Raw genomic sequence first — 21,306 nt, 5'->3', positions numbered from 1 at the left:
TTGACATTCTGGCAAAGAACCACTTCAACATGTGAGTGAACAGACTGTGGTGGTCAGACAAGCTCTTAGTGGTAAACCAATGAGTCACCGACAGATCTTCAAAATCAAGCATCCAACTGCAAGTTCAGCTATCAAGTCTAAATATATACATACACACTGAGTTGTTGTGTTTACATATTTCTCAGGAATCAACCTTCAAAAGAAAATATGAAGTAGGGACAACTCAAGTAGTATTGTAAAACAAATAGCTCACATGACCTTTATATATACCCATCAGCCAGACAGGGAAAGTGTTTTAGGGAAACTTCTATAAAAGCAGTTAATTTTGAAACCAGTCATGTTGCTATGCTGCCGAATACAGACACTTCCCCTTTAACTGAAAGCCTTTCCTTTCAGCCAGTTCAGACCATTGTACTATCACTTTGAAACCGAGATCTCAATTGAGTGAGGTTTGTGCATCGAGACACAACATTCATGGTGTGAACACGGCGTGTAGGTCCACAGAGGACTGTACCTGCAGTATCAGGTACCTCAGTAATCTGCCCTACATCTGCACTGTTTATTTGACGGCCAACACTTGATCTCATAGTGGAGGCCCCGTATTCCCATCACAGGCTTAAACTCACCAAACACCAGCTAAATGACTCCTAAAGAAATGAAAGCTTTATGTATTTTAAGATTATAAGAGAATTATAATGCTCATGGCATTATTAGCAGCACGTAATAAACAGCATTCGCCTGGTTCAGCAACATGCTGTGTGAACCTGCGCTTTATGAGAGGTTGTTAAAGAATGAAATACTTTGATGATAGTCATCTCCACGGTGTCAGCATGACCATGTACTGTACTTGAACTCCATAGAAAAAACTCTACAAAGTAAACAAGGTTTAAATTCAATTTAAATCCCAAAAATGTAACTCCTATGGAGTCCTATGTTTCTCACAGAAAGCTATTATATGGCTTCAGAAGACTTGGGCTCACAGCACTTTTATGACGTGTCGCTTTTGTGTCCTTTTTGCAACTGCCTGGAAAACGGCCTTCGAATTTTCTACTTTTGTGCAGCGCAGAAGCAAGAAATTCAGATAGTTTTTTGCAGTGATGATTTTGGGTGAACTATTGAGTTTTTAGAGAAAACCAGAGAAAATAAAATGGCAGATTAGCTGTGCAGAACATCAGAAAAAGAACAGGGCGTCCATGAACTGATGATGCACCACGTCGGCCCCTTTCAGTGTAGACTGAAACGCCTCTTTTGATTATAATGACAAAACAGTCGTTCTTTTAATCATCGCTCACGTCCGGTGTAGACGGTGTCATTCAGAATTACAGCCAGTCTAATATTTTCCCTTTCGTACACCCCATGCTTTGAAAGAGCAGATATACGTTGGAGCCAAAATCAACTTGGCAAAAAGAAAATGTCGTCCTTCTGAGCAGCATCTCCTCGTGTGCCTCACAGAGCTCTTCCACACTAATGCACATCGACATACTTGAAAGCCTCTCTCAGGTGCAGCAGAATACAGAATACCAGAACACAGCACTCTTAAAACACACACAGACACACACAAAGACACGCATACATACTGGTAGGGCACGATTCATCGAAATAAAACCAAAATCACGATATGGCTAAATTGTGACTATCAGTTGCAAAGGCTGTGATTTAATTAAATGTTTTAGAAGCATCTCAGCCCGGCTTGGTTCACAGTAAATACTGCTCCTCATGAACTCATCTCTGCGTCTGCTCCGAGTTTGAGTCGCTTTGCATTTGGGAACGCAACATGCACCAACCATCTTTCCATTCTAGAAATGAGGGAGAACCTTTAAGGGTGTCCTGCGGTTTTTTATCAAAATAAACGTTTGAAAATAAAAATAAAGACAACCATAAATATTAGTATTGTAATCTTACAGTTGAAATGTAAAATTATTATAACATTTTTATTAAATACTGTTATTGATTAGTACAATACTATATTTTAATAAAATAGCAATTCATTTTGTGTTTAATAATTCTCTTTTTATTTTATAATAATAATAATAATAGCTATTATTATTGCTATAATGGCCATAATGATTTTTACATGTGGGCCATATATTACAGCCATACAAACAAGCACAGCAAGTCTAAATCGCAAATGCCATTTTTATCAGAATTATTTTTCTCCAAATTGTACATTGTTAACAAACACATTCCCCGAGCCTTAACATACATCTGACCCTAATCACATGATTTATCCAGAAGGTTTCTTAATAGAAAGCGATTAAATAATTCAAAGTAATAATGCATTGTTTAAATAAGGCATAAGGGATTTTAGGTGATAAGCTGGAAAACTGGCTAATACTTTAATACTAAAAAGGGGGAGGGTGGAGGGCAGGGGGCAGGAAAAATAATCAGGTCATCATAATCACATGATAGAACTAACTAGCCTCATAAATCCCCATAAATATCATGATCGTTCCTGGTGTTAGACTTATTGATTCGATCTAATTTCTGGGTAAATGATAACCTTCAGTTCTGCCAATCAGTGGAATATCACTATGACAACGTAATAAATAACATATGACTAATAAACCAGAAAATTGTCTAAGTGCCAATGGTTTCATTCATCAAGCCCTTCAATATAATAAACTTGTCAGCGATTTGTCAAGTTATAATATTCTCATTTCCTGCTTTAAACAACACAGAGGAAAATGCAAAGCAGACACAAGGTCAGCTCCATGTGTGTCATCATATGCAGACACCTTTGCATGGGAACAGGACATGCTCTTACTTTCTTTTGGACTTGGATGTGGGTGTGACAGAGTTAGCATCCTTGCGTGGCCGGCCCCGTGGGCGTCTATCTGAGGGGGCCGGGCTCCCTGAGGGCGTGGCCCCAGCACTGCTCAGGGGAGGAGATGGTCCTTGCTCAGAGGGATCCAGACTCTTATCCTCTGATGACATTCTGTACAAAGACAAAAACACGTCCATACATTACATGTGTTAGTATACTTGGGTGTGACGTGCATAAAATAAATAAGTAAATAAAAAATTAATTAAGTAAATCTGGTCATTTCTTAAACATTTGTAAACTATTGCTGTTTACCGTCAGCAAACTCCAACAAAAGGAATACGCTCTATGCACGAACGCTGCTGACGTATTTCCGGTAGGATCTCAGCCAGCGTCTTTACTTCCGCATAGCGCGAAGTGTATAGCGGCACAACTTTAATAAAATTCATTTTCTCATAAACGGAGACAACGATTTTAGAAACTGATTCGCTAGTCGGATTTCGCACGATATGAGAGAATACTCACCCTCAAAGTTGTCGATGTAGGTCGAAATATATAATTTAAAGCCCTTCTCTTTCTTACTCTTATGTGTGACAGCTAACTGCCTCACAGTGTTGTTAACATCATTCACGTCAACCGCAGGAAGTTTTTGTAAACAGCAAGTGTAATTTGCCATTATCTCCACCTAAGGCAAACCCGGCTTCTGACGCAGCACAGGATGTAACTGGGCGGGCTGAGACAAAACGCAGAAGCGATCGTGCATAGAGCCTATTATATCAGTAACGTGTCACCTTTACGTTTGTGCCTTTACACTTTAAAATTACACACACACAAAAAAAGGAGAATTCAAGTAATACTACAAATATAACACTAACAAAAATACAAGATTGACATTTCTGCTTTTAATTCCTCAGACAGACATGTCCCACAGACTTCCATTGGAAGTGCTTTACATTAAACAAGACGTTTGCATGTTTTTCAAACTGAGGATCAAGTTGACATTATTGTGTGCAGTAAATAGCAGCAAGTCACAGATGCGGTTTACAAAGCTTAGTTTTTTTTATTTAAAAAAGTAGATTCCATTTAAAAGAATTTCATTATTTTAGACAAAGTAAACAACATTATACATTTTACACAGCTTTGTGATAACAAAAATCAAACTTCAGAAAAAAGAAAAAAGAAGAAGAGATGAGAACCACACAGCATCCTGGGTAAAAAGATGCACTGGGCCGCTGCATCAAGAAATACAGACAGCTCTGAGATTAAACAGCAAAACAAATGTTTTTTTTTAACTGTTCACAATCTACTCCATTCATTAAATTTCACCAGTAGTGGAACAGACAAACAGAACTGGGATTCATGGAAATAAGCAAATATACAATCAATGAACGTTGGCCCTCATTAATATTCAATGGTTATGTAAATGAACCAAAGAGCCTGCATCATAGTTACAGTACCTATCCTTGTATTGACAATGATGTCCGCACAGAACGGACCGAAGGGGACACCCCAGTTCTGAACGCGCTGAATGGGGCAGTGCACAATGTGCGCCTGCGTTTAAGTTTTGTTTGGAATATATGTAATCTGCATGCAATGAATATGTGAATTGGATTACAACATTTAGGGTTCTCACAAACCGATTAGATTGGATTCATTCCGATTGAAGAAAATTAATGTATGTTAGCATACTGTTGCTCCGCGACAGCAAAGATGCTACAATAATGACTGTTTCCAAACAAGTTTCCCAAAACCTCCGCCATCTCCCATTGGTTGTCACTGTTTGAGTCAAAGTTGACATGTCAGGCTGGACAGAAAGCTCAAACAAACAATGTTTTATAGCTCTGAAAAGTTTCTTTTTTTAACTTTTTGGGGAAATCAACCATACAAATCACTTATTTACAGTTGTCTCTGCATATGAAACGGATAGATGACAGATGTGTGAATTGTTTTTGGACGTTAATATACTAAGCTTTCTTTAAAAAAAAAAAAAAAAAAAAAAGTCTTGATTTGTTTGGGAATCATCCCGCTCGGACATGTTCTGTCATGCCTCACGTTATAAGACCATTCATGTATCTACTCCGGTACAAATGATACAGCAAAATCGTTACCGGCTGACACATTTCTACCACTGCATGTTATTTCCTGGCATGACTCCCAGCTCTGTGCCTCAGTGCACTGTTCACTCCAGCGCTGAGAGGTGAATGTGAGGAGAAGAGAGCAGTGCTGTTGACTCATAGTTGATGAGCATGAGCACAGCTGTGTGTGGATGAACACTGGGGAGATCTGCTACTCAGTGTGACGCCGCCGCTCTCTGTGGAGAACAGCTCAAATTAATTTAGAGATTTTATTCAGCACAGTCATGCTGAGGACAGTGGAGGAAATGGGGAGAGGAAAACCCCTGCACGCAGCAGAGAGGCCTGTCCCGCTGCTTATTTGAATGCTGCTTTTACTGCCAGCATCACAGGGTCACTTCTTTACCTGACTGCAACAGCCAGGCGGCAAACCCAAAGAACGGAACTCATTCAACGGTTTATGTGTCGGCATTTGCCAGATAAATATTTAAACTTAAAGCTACATTGCAGGGCTACACAATTCATTTATTTAAAAAAATATATGGCCTTGTGTGAAATATATAGTCTGCATGTGATGCACTATGCTGCCTGTGTTCTACTACATACACTCATGATATAGCGTTTCAGTGTCTCAGATCTGTTCGATTTAAATTTGTCATGCAAAGCACTCCAGCATCCCTTTATTTTCACATACTGAACATTTCTAACCACTTTTACAAATCTAATGCTACACCATTCAGAGAACAGAGACATTTTAAACATATTTATTCAGTTTTCCATCAAACGAACGCTTGAGAATTGTTGATGCTCATTTAATTCGATGGGTAACACCCTGTAGTCTCATTCTAATTAAATGCATTAAAATGTAAGAATTTCACCTAAAAGATGATAGGCCTACATACAAAAATGCTCTTGCAAAGGTAAATAATCCCTCTGGGAATCAATTTAGGAGGGCAAATATCACTCCTTAATTCATTTCTGTCACTTCTGTGAACTAACCACTGCTCAGAATTTGAAGAATATGAAAAGCTTTGAGAGTCAGCTGTCCACGACAGGCCTAAACTAGCCAAGGGACCAGCACAGAAACACACACAGCAAAAACCCCTGTCAGAGAAAAGAGACACTAAAACATTTATTCAGTTTTCCACTAAATGAAGGCTTGAGAGTTGAAAGAAAAAAAAATGCACTCTTGTATAATACGAATATTGAATAATGTTCAAGGGATGGTTCACCCTAAAACTTAAATTCTATCATAATTTACTCGCCCTCAAGTTGTTCCAAACATGTATGAATGTCTTTCTTCTGCTGAACACAAAAGAAGATATCTTGAAGAATTTCGTAACCAAACAGTTGATGGGCCCCATATTTTTTTTCCATTTTACTACGGAAGACAATGGGGCCCATCAACTGTTTGTTACCCACATTCTTCAAGTTATCTTCTTTTGTAACTTGATAACTTGAGGGTAAGTAAATGATGACAGAATTTTAATTTTTGGGTGAACTATCCCTTTAAGTCAAGAAGTAGCTATTATATAACAATACACTTGACTGGCTTCCAATCAAGTGTGTGTGATTAAAAACTGGGACTACAGTGAACAAAAAATACATATTCACACTCAAGAAAAAAAAAGACCAATCAGAAGTGGGAATTTTTTGACTCCATTCACTTTTGGGTCACTGAAAGAGTTCTGATCTCTGGTTCTTTTAAAGACAACACTTGTGAAAAATAACTGTGTCCAGGAGCAGCAGATCATAGGGAAAACATGACTGACTTAACTTTGGTCCGGCTGCAGTGGAACAAAACATTACTTAAAACAGTGCAAGTGTTAATCAGGAAAACTCAGCCACACAGGTAAAATAAGTGTGGCGCTTGGCCATGCAAAACCCACTGTCACGCTGCTAGGGTGTTATCCGGATACTACAGTGTATGTTAGGGAGCTGCTAGATGAGAGTAATTTTTCAGTGTAGGAAGCAGGACATATATTTTAAAAGCACGGAGAACACCAAAGCCTTCATTAGTTTACTGTCTCTGTTTAACAGTTGTCTAAAAAAATTGTTAAACAAAACAAAAAACGGTAAAAGAAACTATAGAAACTAATAGAAAGGCAAGTTCTATAATAGTCTCATCTTCCCTAAACATTCATTAAATACAAATTTATATCATTTAATATTTGATTTCACAAACCTATTAAACTTTAGCAAATCCAAATAGATCTTGTGAAGTGTGCATTTGTAGCCTATACAAAACAAAAATCTGTGTTCATTGTGTTTAATGGATTATTAACACACACAAAAAAATGGTTTTCTGCTAATTGAAAACTTTAACAAAATTAATTTGGTGCATCACTACCTGAAATATGAGCAGTAATAAGAGTAACGCTTGCCTTACAAAACAGAAAATATTATGAAATAGTGTTTGGTATCAGCACAGCAATGTTATCACGTATGTGATGGAAATGCAAACAGTGTTGTTTATGCTCTCGATCGCTTGGGAATATAAGAGGCTCTGGTCAGGAACAGGCCTTCTCTCGCTGTGGCTCTTTAGAGAACTCCAGCCAATCAGATGAGAGATGGCTTGCTATGATTCAGTCCTTTCCTGCGCTCTTATCTGAGCCGGTATTGGCTTGGCAGTAAAAAAAAACAAGACAAGGCGAGCGACATCGGTTCTGCAGCGGGTGACTTCAGTATTCTGCAGGCTTAGAGGAAACAATGCTGTTAATCTACACAAGAAAGACCGAATGACAACAACAAATGGTCTCAAAGTCTTTCTGAACAGGGCCTTTCTAACACAGGAGGCCTAGACTGCCTCTTCACTGCCATATTGGAAATGGAGATTTGGAGTCAAATTTACAGCAAAAACTGACCTTGTTAATAATAGAAATTATATATAATTTCAATTATATGCCCATCTGAGCACTAAGCAAACCAGGACTAAAGGGTTTTTTTTTTTGGTCCAGACCAAACGAACCAAACTATAAATGTGAACGCACCCTTAGATGTAGTTTCATGTTTATGCTTTATAAAGTGCCTTCAGCACTGACTGAACATGGCAGTATATTAAAATCTCTAACTCTCTAAACATTGTAAAGCAGCATTATCTATTGTGAACGGTCATATACATCTGCAGTCACGCAGAACCAAAGCACAAACAAAACAACAAGTAGCCTAAACATTATTATTAATGGCATGACATGTGCTTGTGATGTTGTGAGTCATGTCACTTCAAACGCTGAACAGCTCCATGTAGAATACAGTTTTTCTAGAAGACAGAGTGCATCTACAGTCAAATCTCAAGTAAGATGAGTGTCATCATTTTACTCATATTCCTCTAAAATTGTATTTATTTCTTTGTGTTAAAACTAAGAGAAAACGTTCGAACTGTTCGTATAATGCTCACTGTTCTATGGGACACTTTCACAGTGTTATGATCCACAGTCAATTTACAGAGGAAGAACAGTCATGGGAAACAAAGCATGACATTCTCAAATACTGATTATTAATTTGTGGACCAAATACATGATGCACGCCAACTGACAGACGACAGCAAAGATGTAGTACGAGATGCAGACTTTGCCAGTCCAACTCCTGTGCAGTGATGAAGAAAACTCCTAAGATAGAAGCTCTATTCGTATCACAAACTTCCATCAATTACATGTATGTCATCCTTAAATTTACTGATTGGTTAAGATTTTAATTATCCGCCCTCTGTCTTCATTAGCAGTAGACTTGGTGTAGCCTTACCAGATTTTTCTTTCTAAAATGTTAAACTTCTTGGAACAAACAAAAAAAAAAAAAGCATAAATAAAAATAAAACATTACTATGTTATTTCAATAGCATACAGCAGAGGGTGAAGGAAAAAAGTTACACATATGAATCATGATTATACATTGTATTGATCAAATGTATTCACACGTTTCAAAAACTAATTTTCTAAATGTCCGTTAATTACGTGATGTTGTTGGAACAAAAAAGTGCAGCACCCAGACAGTTTAGAGAGCGCACACAAGTGCAGCAGCAGCAGAGTGTGTGCATGTGAGTTAAGAGTATTGCAATATACAAGCTTTGTAAAGCAAAAGTGAAGTATGTTGGAAACACTATAGCAATTTAACAACAAAACAATTAGTGGGCTTTTACACTGCATGTTTGCTGCAGTCCACAGTCTCAGTTTCACACTTAATTCAATCGAACCCTGGTGCAATAACCTTGCATCACAAACATGCGCGGTAAATGATAGAAAACAGGACACAGGTCAATAGATATTGTGGTTTTTTTTAAATTTGAACAACACTTTACTCTATGTGCGTCGCACGAAGGCGGCTTTTTCTGCTGCTTGCAAACACACATTGCACACACACAGCATTGTCACTCTTGTTCGTATCCAAGTTAAACCATCACCACTGTCATCCCCGACATGCGTTTTGTTGAATTAGCTAAATCGCATGCGCAGGTTACTGTACTCAGATAATCACAGGTAAAACCATTGGTGAACCTTTGTGGATTCTGTGGTATTGGTTATGAAAAACCATAGCCTAAACACATTTAGTACAAATACAAATGCACAAAAACTAATAACAAAAGAGGTTACACTTTATTAGTCCACATAGTCTTCTAACTATATGTAACTTTGCAACTACATATCAACATTGCAACTACATGTAAACTACCTCTCATTAGAGAATTAGAATGATAGGGTTCGAGTTAGTAGATAAGTTGACATACTTGCCAAGTTACTTATAGCCTGTAGAGTGACCATCAAAAATAAGTGTTAGCAGATATTAGGCAGACAGTTTACTAGTACTCTAATGACTGGTACTTGACGTAGGTTTTCAACGTCAGTGTTGTTGAGAGTGCCATCGGCGTTTCACCTGGCTTTAAACTAGTTGAACTCCCAGAGGGCCAAACATGCCACAGGTGCTGCTAAACTGGTATTAACATATGTCTCAAGTGATCGCATCACAATTAGACAACCAAGACAGGTTGACATTTATATTAAGAGGAGGACATCAATCACTTAATGTGTTAATGTGTTGTGGGGGGGACGCGAGGAAAGGAAACAAGCATGCACAAATAAGAAATGAGAAGAACTCAATGCGTGTTCATGTCAAGCATACTAAAGATCCAGGAATTCGTCTCCCAAGGGTTCTTCAATTTACTCTTCCCTGATTTTACAACTTTATGGTTGTGTTTGTTTAAATCAGTACTGTACTAGAAAGCAAAGAATAATGACATGCTATCACAACATGCATTGGACCTTTTGCTGCTGCGTTGTTTATTAAAATCATTGCAGAAATAAAGAAGCTTAACGTGGAAACGATCTTGGTTACGTAAAGTTGTAAAAGGCATGTAAAGTTCAGTTCAACTTTTAAAAAAACACTTCTTGAGACTTTGTGGGGGTTTGTTCCATTCCACTGCATCTCATGTTTTTTAGTGCAAAAAAGTAGGGATGCACCGATACCGATACCAGTATCGGTATCGGGCCCGATACCAAGCTCATGTACTTGTACTCGTACTCGTAAAAATACCCCGATACCAAAGACCGATACCTCACGTATATCCTTAGCTTATATTTCTTAATTCTTATGAGCACTCTTCCTGCAGTTATAGTGTTGCTAGATTTAATAGTACACTCTAATATTTCACTTTACACTTTCGGCTGTGATTACATTGTTACTCAGTGTTATGTTAAACATTTGTTCTGTGATTTCTTTGGCACTTTATGACAAAATTGATTGTCTTGTTGTCTGTGATTTCTTTAGAACTTTGACAACTTTGTGACAGGCAGGTAAAAATTACATTCATTATGTCCTTGGTTTTGCCCTTTGGAGGTTATTGGACACTGTGAAATTTGGGCTTTGAAAATTTGTGATAAGCACAATAAGAATGATTTATTTTTTTAAGTTTATTTAAGTTGTTGAAAATAAAGATGCTGATTTGTTCATTAGTCTCATTGTGTTGTTCTTAGAAAATTGCCACATAAAACGAGAAAACCCACCAGTACAACAGGCATCGGTATCGGTATCGGCGAGTACCAGGAAAGAAATATCGGTACTCGTACTCGACCCTTAAAAAGTGGTATCGGTGCATCCCTACAAAAAAGTATTATTTTCGCTTTTGGTTAGAGATCGACCGATATATTGTTTTCCCAATATTTAAGAATTTTTTCCCATTATCGTGTATCGGTTTTGTAATATCGGATGCATTTTATGCTTATATTTATGGGGTGTTGATAGTCTCCCCTATCATTCATGTTCTCCATTTGAAAACATTAGACTTTGAAAAGATTAGACTTTTTAATAGTAATGCTGTTATAAATAAAAAGGTGTTATTTTTTAATTCAGGTGGTTTAGAATGATTTATGCTTTTTTTAATTCGTTATAATCAGGGGAGTCATGCAAGCCAAAATTCTGGGGGGGCACAATCTGAGACGTTGCAATTGTTTTCTGACGGGTGATATGGATCATGTTAGGAGGGGTCAGGGGGTTTGTCCCCCTGAAAATTTTTAAATTCTGGCTGCTAAACATACCATTTCAATGCAGTTTGGGAGGGACAGAAATACCTTTAACGGAGCTAGCAGCAACCCTCATCTATCTGAGGACTAAGTTAAAGTATCTATTTTGTAAGTTTAAGTAAAAGACAGGTTAATGAAAGAACTGTAAGCTCAAATTCAAAAGCTTTTGAAGTCTACTTCATTAAAGCATGTTTACACAAACACACTTACTGTACACTTAGGCCTACTACACATGATTTTAAAAACAGTACTATTGCAGTTTTTATGTTATGATTTTAAATTGGTATGTAACCTAAGAACGATATTACATTAAAGGTACATAAAGGTGCTGAGGTCTGACTTTGTGGTGCTCTGAAATTAAGTTATTTTAATATAAATATGTGATGAAGGACTTTGAAAGAAGTTTGACAGATTTCAGTGCTGAATAAGGTTAACACTGCCCCGTTTATTTGAAAATGGTTAATATTTGTCAGAAATGTAAAAAAGTAATCAAATCAAATGTAATATGTAACATTACTTTAGTAAAATCATTGAAATACTGTAGTTACAATGCTCATTATTATATTTTAAATAAGGAACTAGTAAAGAGTAATTTATGAGCTAACAGAAAAGCTAGTAACTTGTACATTTAACCTATGGCTTATTAGCTTTGTATGGCAGGCAGTAACGTTAGCCAGCTAGTTTACGGTTAGACTAGCTATCGATAACGTTACTGACACAACATAAGTTAATGCTCTGAATTCGCTGCTAATATCAAATCCATAACTTTTTGATCAAGTTAAAATTTCCAGGTCAACCACAAATAATCCCACTACCTTTTAATATCATCCGATAACTAATTCAATGCCGATTTGTTGCTTTGCCCACTTACCACTTCAAGACCATCTGTAAAACATTGCCAGCTCAACAGTGATTAGCGCTCTAGATTTGATATACACAGACACCATATTAGGAAAAAGGGGCGTGCTGATGCTGACCGATGTATTACACATCCAGAAGAATACATTTGAGTCGTTATAGGCTCTGGTAATTACGGAGCATAATAGGAATAAAGTTGTGACAAAAAAATTATCAGGGAGGAAAAATCTGAGGGGGCACGTTTGAATGGGCATGACGCCACTGGTTATAATTATTTTTACATGATATATTCATCAGTTTTTTTTAACTCATCAAATATTTTATTTAAAAAAAGACACTTCAATGACAGTGGACTATATGTATAAATATATATTTTTTTTTTACTCTTTCAGACTATTTATTGATGTAGAAGTGGGTTTTGTTTTTTATGGAAGGAGGGATTGATATTGCAATGAAATTACAGTATTTAAGTGTTAAATAAATCAGTATTTTCAGTTCAGATCAGAGCTGTTGTTATAATTTTCAGTAACAGAAATAAAAAAAATTAATATTGGTTCTATCAGTTATCGGGCACATAAACATGCAAATAATTGGTATCGGGTAACAAAAAAATCAATGTCGGTCGATCTCTACTTTTTATATTAAACTATGCATAAAAACATTGCAGTTGTTCTGCAGGGCTCAACGCTAAGGGTTATATTTGTTTTTGATCCATGTAACCTTAATAAAAAGGTCAAGGCAACAAAAACTACTACTCATATACATTTTAAATATTGTTAGACAGTCAGTAATAAAATAAGGACAAATAATCAAATAATAATAAATATAATAATCAAAACAAACAAATTAAATAGTTCTTTTTAGGTTTTTCATGTAGGAAAACTAGATTTTCAGGTACATAAAACTGTAAAATATGACTGCATGGTCTTCACTGTATAAATATATATTAATTCAAAGTTTTTTTTTGTTTTGTCTTTTGTTTGATTAACATAAAAACAGAGCAGCGGGAATGTTAGGCTGCTGTCACTTTAAGAGCGGCACGGATCCAATGTACTTTCGTAATGTTCATTTAAGACTTAACCGACTATATTTATGATGATCCTCAACAAGACGGGCAATTTGACAATTTTGTGTGAATATCTCCTATAAAGGTGCAGCACTGGCCCGATCAGCAAATGACAGTTCCGTCAACTGGCCCGAGTGTTTCACGCTGGCCCCGGGCCATCCTTATTGTTGAGCCCTGTTTTATACATCGGTTTGTCCTATGCCTTAACAAATTGGGTAAAACAAAAATACAGTGGTTAAATTCAAACTAGAGGTGCGCGGTTGGCGGTTATAGCCGCAGACTCCGCGGATAAACCACGGATCGGGCGGATGACGTGACGAAAAAAAATTTGGATTAAATTCAGGCGGGTGGCGGGCGAATTTCTAGTCTTGCGGCTGTCATCAGCAGTGCCTGGTATCAGCGGATGGCGGGCGGGAAAATTGGTCAAAAACGTTGGTGCGGATGGATGGCGGACGGATGATGAGTTTTGTGATGCGGTTGCGGATGAAATAATAGCCCATCCGCGCATCTCTAATTCAAACCACTTTTGTTTAAAAAAGGATATTTATAATGTTTCAATAGTTATCGATACCGAATGATATGAATTTTTTTAAGCTGTACTGCCAAGCCCTACTGCAAAATATCTCCAAACCACTGAAGTTGAGTGACCTTTCTTGTCAACGATGTCTGTGTCCTCCGAGCTGGTCGTGGGGCGCTGCATTTTCTTCACTATCGCTCAATTTTCTTGCTCCACTCCACTCCTCCAAGCCTGTCAGCAACTGTGAGACGGTCAATAACACCTCGTGCGGCCCCCATAAGCCCGGTCTGCAAAACGCATGCGCAGCATTACGCATAGTGCATAAGCATTATATCTAGCATTTATCGAGCTGTTGTTATCGTTTTATCGAGGAAAATTATATCGCGATAATTATCATTAACGTTTTATCGCCCAGCCCTACGAGTTAATTTTTCTTTTTTCTCAGTGATCAGGTAGTTTTTGTGTTATCCGGTAGTTTTTGTTGTTATCCAGCTCTTGGGTCAGAAGCAACAACTCAGCAGTTGAGTTATTTATTGTGGCTTTTTGCCGCCTCTTCAGGAGAGAGCAGTTCTTAGTGCCACCAAATTAGTGCGTTTCTTCTTTAAAATATAGATTTGTGAATGTTTTATTTCATCTACAAAATTGTTACTGTGCTGTATCATCATTTAATTTTATACAAAACAACATAAAGTGACCCCCCTAAACCAGTGTCGCATCTGCCTTTTACGTGATGGAAACGCCTCATGCCTTGCATAAAATAATGATTTTATTTATTAAGTATTTTTGGATGTAATAATGTTCTAACTGTGCACTTTGTTTATGGGCAGGTTATGGAGTCAGTCATATTTCGGCCAGTGTTGTGGAAGTTACTGTAAAAGTGTAATTAGATTACTGTACTAATTAATTACCCTCTCTAAATAATGCACTTCATGCATTTCATGTTAATATGTTAATCATAAATATTAATATTAATTATGTTACATGAAGAATTTTAAACCTACAACTTAATTTCTAACAAAAAAATGTTTAAGGAAAATGTGTATTTTAGTATTTGCTCCTGTTCTACTGCGCTTCGTCTTGTTTGACGCGCATGCACCCACTGGCATTGAACACTGACGTTTAACAAGACATTTGTCAGAATATATTAAATGGAAATACTCGTGGGAGTTTCTAACATTTACAGGTAAGGATATAAGCATGAAATATAAGTTATGCGCTGAGGAAAACATGTGTCAAAGCCATTAAAAAGCACACGCATCTGTCAAAGCAAGACAGGTCAAGACGCGGTAAATACGTAAGCTTTTGTTTGAAGTGCTTATAAATATAAAGCATTCTCATGTTTCAGAATAATTGGATCATGTACCTTTACCGCAGCAGCTCACTCTGTGTCCTTTGCTACTTGGGTGCCGATACGATATGTATTACGATTTTTTTAAGAATTGTGATTCTACCAGTATTGCGATTCGATATTGCAATATATTGCAATTTTCTTAACACTAGACCATGGGGAAAAGTTAAATCATACACTTATACAGACTGTACATGATGTATAAGAGGAGTCATATTTACAAAAACAAATCATCACATCTTTCTGACTTATTTCAGAAGCATCATACAATACTACATTCTCTTGAATAAATGATTCAATAACAAATAAATTTAACAGTCACTTGTCGCCACTTAGTGCCGAAACAATGCAATCAATAATTGTGTTATTTCAAGCAGCAAGTTTTCTATCAAAAGCTGATTATGATCGCAATAGTAGACATCAGTGTTCATATTTGAACTTTAAACTTTTATACAAGTACTTCTATTATCATTTTAACTACTGCATCACAGTAATAATGATACTATGAGGTTGAAAAGACTGTTTGTGAAGCTGTTTCATGACAACTCTCTCTGGGTCAGCGGCAGCGCCAACACAGCTTTGAATGTTGCAATATGATTTTGTCAAAGTTTAATAGACAGATGAATTGAAAGATTGCGTGGGTGTTTGAATCGAGATCACAGTCCTTTAAAGATCTATTGTTTTATCTCTCTCTCAGCATATGAGTAGCGCGAGGGCTTTTCAGTCTCGCATCTCTTCCATGCGTCCACTTGGGAAACTGGCAAACTTCTGTCAAGCTCATCTACAACCAAGGACAAAAATAAAGCAAATGGATTTGAATTAATATCGATTCTGGGATAAAAAAAATCGATTTTAGAATAAAAAAATTGCGATAGCTAGAGAATCGATTTTTTTTTTCCCAGCCTTATTTTTATATAGGCTAGAATTGTTCTATAGTCTATACAGTATTTGGTGCAATTAAATCAGAAGTAACTGTAATTCAATTACAGAAAAATTAAGAGTAATCCCTAACTTTACTTTTTCAAGGAAAACTATTTAAATGACAGTAATTAAAACTTAAAGCTCCAGTAGGTCACTTTTGTAAACAAATATTTGTTAAAACTGTCATTATGTCCTGAAAGTAGAATATGAGACGGATAATCTGTGAAAAAATCAAGCTCCTCTGGCTCCTCCCTGTGGTCCTACTGCCATTTGCAGAAATACATCGCTCCCGGTCAGAAACAACCAATCAGAGCCAGGAGGAATGTCTTAGCAGTGTCAATCACGCTCGTGTACGCGCTGATCACCCCTCTCTTGCACAGCGCGAGCGCGTACCGTCGTTCGTGACTCTCCTGTTCAAACTCGTTCATCCAAATGAACGAATCTTTTTTGGAGTCATTTCATTCATTCAACAAACGAAATGACTCGAAAAAAGATTTGTTCATTTTGAACGAGTCTTTTTTGGAGTCATTTCGTTCATTCAACGAACGAAATGACTCAAAAAAAGATTCGTTCATTTTGATGAACGAGTTCGAACAGGATTACGAACGTGCATCACAGAACAGAGCAAGGCGAGCATTTGTGCTTATAAAACTTAAAGTTTTGTATTTATTTTTGAAATGACCGATCGCTTCGCTAGATAAGACCCTTATTCATCGTCTGGTATCGTTTAAAACCCTTTGAAGCTGCACTGAAACTGTCATTTGGTCCTTGAAACGTTTGTGTCCTATTGAAGTCCATTATATGGAGAAAAAGCCTGGAATGCTTTCATCAAAAAACTTAATTTCTTTTCGACTGAAGAAAGAAAGACATGGACATCTTGGAAGACATGGGGGTGAGTAAATTATCACCAAAAGTTTTTTTAAAAGTGAACTAATCCTTTAACGTTATCTTACTAGCTATTTATAACTTATAGAAAGAGTGCAACGTTATAAAGTTACATGTATTGCAAAATACATAATGGCCATAGTCAATGCAAAGCATATTGTTGATGTTTCGTCTCTATTAGTGAATATTCCATAACTGTTTATAATCCGCCGTCATCAGTGGTCCTGCTTACTAGCCTGCGCGTTCACGGCAGGCTCCGCTGTGGGGGAGGAGCTGTGGAGGGAGGAGCTGTGGGGGAGGAGCTGTGGAGGGAGGGCTGTAGCGCAGCAGAGAGCAAGGGGGTTGGACCTGTAAGTTGTGCTTGTTCAAATTTTCAGGCTAAATCAACATTTTCTCAAAACTCCCTACTGCAACTTTAAGTTTACATTTACACCCAACACTGATTTGAAAGGCAGGGTGAACCCAAGCCCAACTCAGGCACAAGAACCAGGAGGAAACAGGATAAAAGAGAATGGTTGACTTGACTTTAATTACTTTTAAACGTTTAATTTTTACTTATAACCTTTGTTAAACAAACTTGAATGTAGGCAATATTGTACATATTAAAAATAGTATAAAATATGCTAATGTAAAATATGAGACTCGAAAATAAAGGAAGTTATCATGTAAACCCTGAGTATTTTACAAAAGTTTAGAGGATGTAAGTTAATCTGTAATAAAAATAAAAAAGCTAGTATTATAGTAAAAATGTATTTTCTAAAATGCTTTACAAGGTTGCAACAACTAATCCATAAAATCGATTATTATCGACAATGGAAAATAATCAACAAATTTGATTAAGGATAAGTCCATCAGTCAGTCATACCGCTTTACAGAAGTGAACAACTCATTTCTAAAGACAAAACGTATATGGAAAATAGCTGGGTTAAATAAACCAATGGGTTAAATAAACCAATTTCCTGGGTAAAATTAGCACAACATCTGATCTGTCCTGCACAACCGTTGGGCTACAAACAACTTGAATTTGTTAACTTAAATAAGAGTATACCCAACCTCCCAAATGAAAGTCTGCAACATTTACATAGGATACATGTCCATGTGGTAACTGCAACATTCATGAGTTTATTACGTGGCTTATGCAATACACTGACGTTAACACAGGTGCAAACACTAGGGATAAAATTGCTAAATATAGCATGCTGCATTCCACACAAAAGAGAACCAGAAAGCCAGCACCTATTTGCCAGTTTACGCCAATCTGTTATTAGCAACTTCACAGCTTTGGACTGTGTAGTCTGGTGGAGTCCCAGAATGTCCAGCAACATCCATGTGAGTGCAGGGCTGTGGCTTTTTTTTTTTCTCAGGGGGTGTGGGTATTGGGTAAGGTGATGCACATAAACTTAGCAAAGCTATATTTATTAATAAAATAGGTTTAATAACATACTGAAAAGCTAAAAAACTTCCATAAAGTGTTAATGTATCTGTATTTGATATTATTAAACTTGCAGCTTTATTATTATTAGAGGGATGCTCCATAGAATGCAAACGCACACTATCTTTCTGTTGTTAAAAAATTTATCATTCCAAATTGATCTCTGTGTCTGATTTAAAGCGTGCAGAATATCAAAAGTGTTGTCGGAGGACAGTTTTATCATCATTCTATCTGTATAAATGTGCTGCCTTTTTGGAAGCACACACACACCAGGGCTCAATGCTAAGGATATTTTCTACTGGCCCTGTTGGGCCCCACCACAAAAAAAGTTATACATATATCAAATAAAAATAGGCCTATTTATTGTTATCTGTGTTTTTTACCCATATAACCTTGATAAACTAGCCTAACTTATATGACGTTTAAAATATTGTTAAAGTAGCCTAAACAGTCAGTAATAAAATTAGAACAAATAGTCAAATTACGAGCTATAGCACAAACAATATCAATAGAACAAACATATAAATGAAAAAAAAGAGTGTTACATGTTGGTCTAACGGTATTTTTCAGGTACAGAAAATGAATAAAAGTAATCAAAATGTAAAATAACAGTGCATAATCTTCACTGTATAAATCAAATGTTTCAAATTTAATTAAAACTAGCAAAAGTTATTCAATCAAGACCCGTGAGCGATTTTTGATCTTTGTCTTGTTGTTCGATTAACATTAAAAACCACTGGCAGCAGCAAGAATATTAGGCTGTTGTTATCACTTTAAGACCTAGGCTAATTCATGGATCCAATATAATGTTATTCCATTCCACAGTGCCACTTTTTCATTGTTTATCAACAATGCTACACGGATGTCTTTAACCGTTGCGCTCGCGTCCAACGTCTCTCCTGTCTAACGCATGACACGGCATTCTCAAAACGTGCCACGTTGAGTAGAAAGTAAAAGAAGCAAAAAAATTCCAAAGCAACTGACATTGATAGAACAAGTTCAGAAGAGTGATTTTATCTTTTGCAAGAGCAAGACATTTATATTGTTGCATTGTTGATGTTGCATTGCCCGGGAATGTAACACTATACAAAACACTATACAAATACAAAAAATAAACAAGAAGCGAAAGTAAAATGCGCACGGCAGCACAGGCATTCCTATGATTAGTAATGAACTGAAAACTCACTCTGCTCCATGCCAGTGGATAAAGCCAGTGGTTTTGAATGCCCGTGCACGTTTCACTTTCATTTTCAAAGGTTTCCTGCACACACAATATTTTGTTTATCTGCAATTAGGATATAAAAAATATATGTATGCTAATCCCCTGATGACAAACATAGATAAATACAGTAGTCAACATTTGAAGTGGATCAAAACCTTTCCTCAAAGTTATACATGAATTTTGAACAATGCCCGTTCTTGTCTTAGGACAACTTTGATGAACTTGTTTGATCCACTTCAAATGTTGACTACTGTACAATAGAACAACTTAAAATTAAAAAAATCAGTGCTTTATGTTTCTCAAATTCAAAAACCGTACACATACTGGGAACTATATTCTCAGAAGGCGAAGCACTGCTACTTGGGCGGACTGATTAGCGCAACACTCTGAGCGAACTCTCTGCTCCTCACGACGGGGCGTCTCAGGCGCTGCGAGCGAATCAATCCGCCCAAGTAGTGCTTCGCCTTCTGAGAATATAGTTCCCAGTATGTATACGGTTAGAAGATGCCCGTGTCTCATATGACCTTGTTATTTGTACACACTGTGACTATACAAATCACAAAATCACAACATATAAATAGGAAAATGTAGGCATTATTTTGTCACTTATTGGGAGCAGTATGCTAGCTAGAGCCATTTACTTCCAGTCTTTGTGCTAAGCTAGGCTGGCGGTGGGTGCGTCAGTCAGAGCTGCAGCACGCACAGAGATGAAAAGGTTATGGACTTATCTAACTCTGTGGGGGATATGGTGAATAAGCTTAAGTCCCAGAAAGTCAGCGTGTTCCTTTAAGGCTTTTAAGTCCCAAGACTTACACATTTAGAAAAATATTGATAAAATATGTTTACGTGTCATTTCTTTGGAAAGAGTGAGCGTTTCTATTAATTGTCTACAAAATTATGTGATTTGAGGAGGTATGAGCAATTTCATGTTATGCCTCATTCGAGTCAATCGGAGTGCATGGTTTTAATGACATATCTTCTCTTTTTTTCCGACAGGTTACAGTAAGGCAGTTAGAAGCATTCTTAGGGCGTTTTCACACCTGAAAGTCCGCACCAAGGTCCGAACCATAGTTCACGTTTTGATACATTTTATACTTTCAGAAAGTTTTTCCGCTAGCATTGAACATAATATCTGATTGATGTTAATCTTATTACAAGTCGTCTCCATAAAATGTCATCATCTCGTTTACCTTGCGCGACATTGCGGACCCTGTCATTCACAGACAGGGTGCTGAACTGTCGTTATGAAGAGAGTTTGGAGTAAAAACATGTTATTAAATGTTGTCTTTTGTTGGACAAGAGGTTCATAAATGCTTCTCATGTTTGGAAAGATGTTTGAAGTACGTTATAAGCGACTCAAACTCGCAGTGCTGTCAGAAGGAGCAGCATTTACTATTGATCACAGAGCCGCTCTTCACTGAACAAGCTGCAGTGCGCATAAAAAAAAGAATCGCAGCCTTGCCTTAGAGATTTCATAATTGAAATAAGCCAAAACGGTTTAAGTGTGATGTCATGTTAATTGCGTTTAATCGTGCAGCCCTAATCAGCGTGCAAATAATAAATGTAATTGTCTTTCACGTCTCCCTGCATTTAATGGACAAATTCACACAAGTTTATCTCAAAATGCCAGCCTTTGCAAGTAAACATAGTCAGTTATGGCTTAAGCAGTAGAGAAAGAACGTATCATGATGGATCACTGCATTATGTCTTAAAGT

The 21,306-nt window shown here is 37.0% G+C and overlaps 1 protein-coding gene across 4 annotated transcripts in view; it reads right to left on the bottom strand.

Moving 5' to 3' along the window:
• The window catches only part of kmt2ca (lysine (K)-specific methyltransferase 2Ca), a 164,280-nt gene that overhangs the window by 134,727 nt on the left and 8,247 nt on the right, over nt 1–21,306 (bottom strand). For all 4 annotated transcript variants that reach the window (XM_077244240.1, XM_077244241.1, XM_077244243.1 and 1 more), the window contains exon 2: nt 2,765–2,935. In XM_077244240.1, the coding sequence (XP_077100355.1) occupies nt 2,765–2,934 (170 nt within the window). In that variant the 5' untranslated portion in view covers nt 2,935. The remainder of the gene's footprint in view (nt 1–2,764; nt 2,936–21,306) is intronic.

This window comes from Siphateles boraxobius, unplaced genomic scaffold (assembly GCF_051911475.1).
Source record: "Siphateles boraxobius isolate OS27281-9 unplaced genomic scaffold, OSU_SipBor_1 26, whole genome shotgun sequence".
Lineage (NCBI taxonomy): Eukaryota > Metazoa > Chordata > Actinopteri > Cypriniformes > Leuciscidae > Siphateles > Siphateles boraxobius.
The sequence above is the reverse complement of the archived record's forward strand: the minus strand, read 5'-3'. Positions and strand labels throughout refer to the sequence as shown.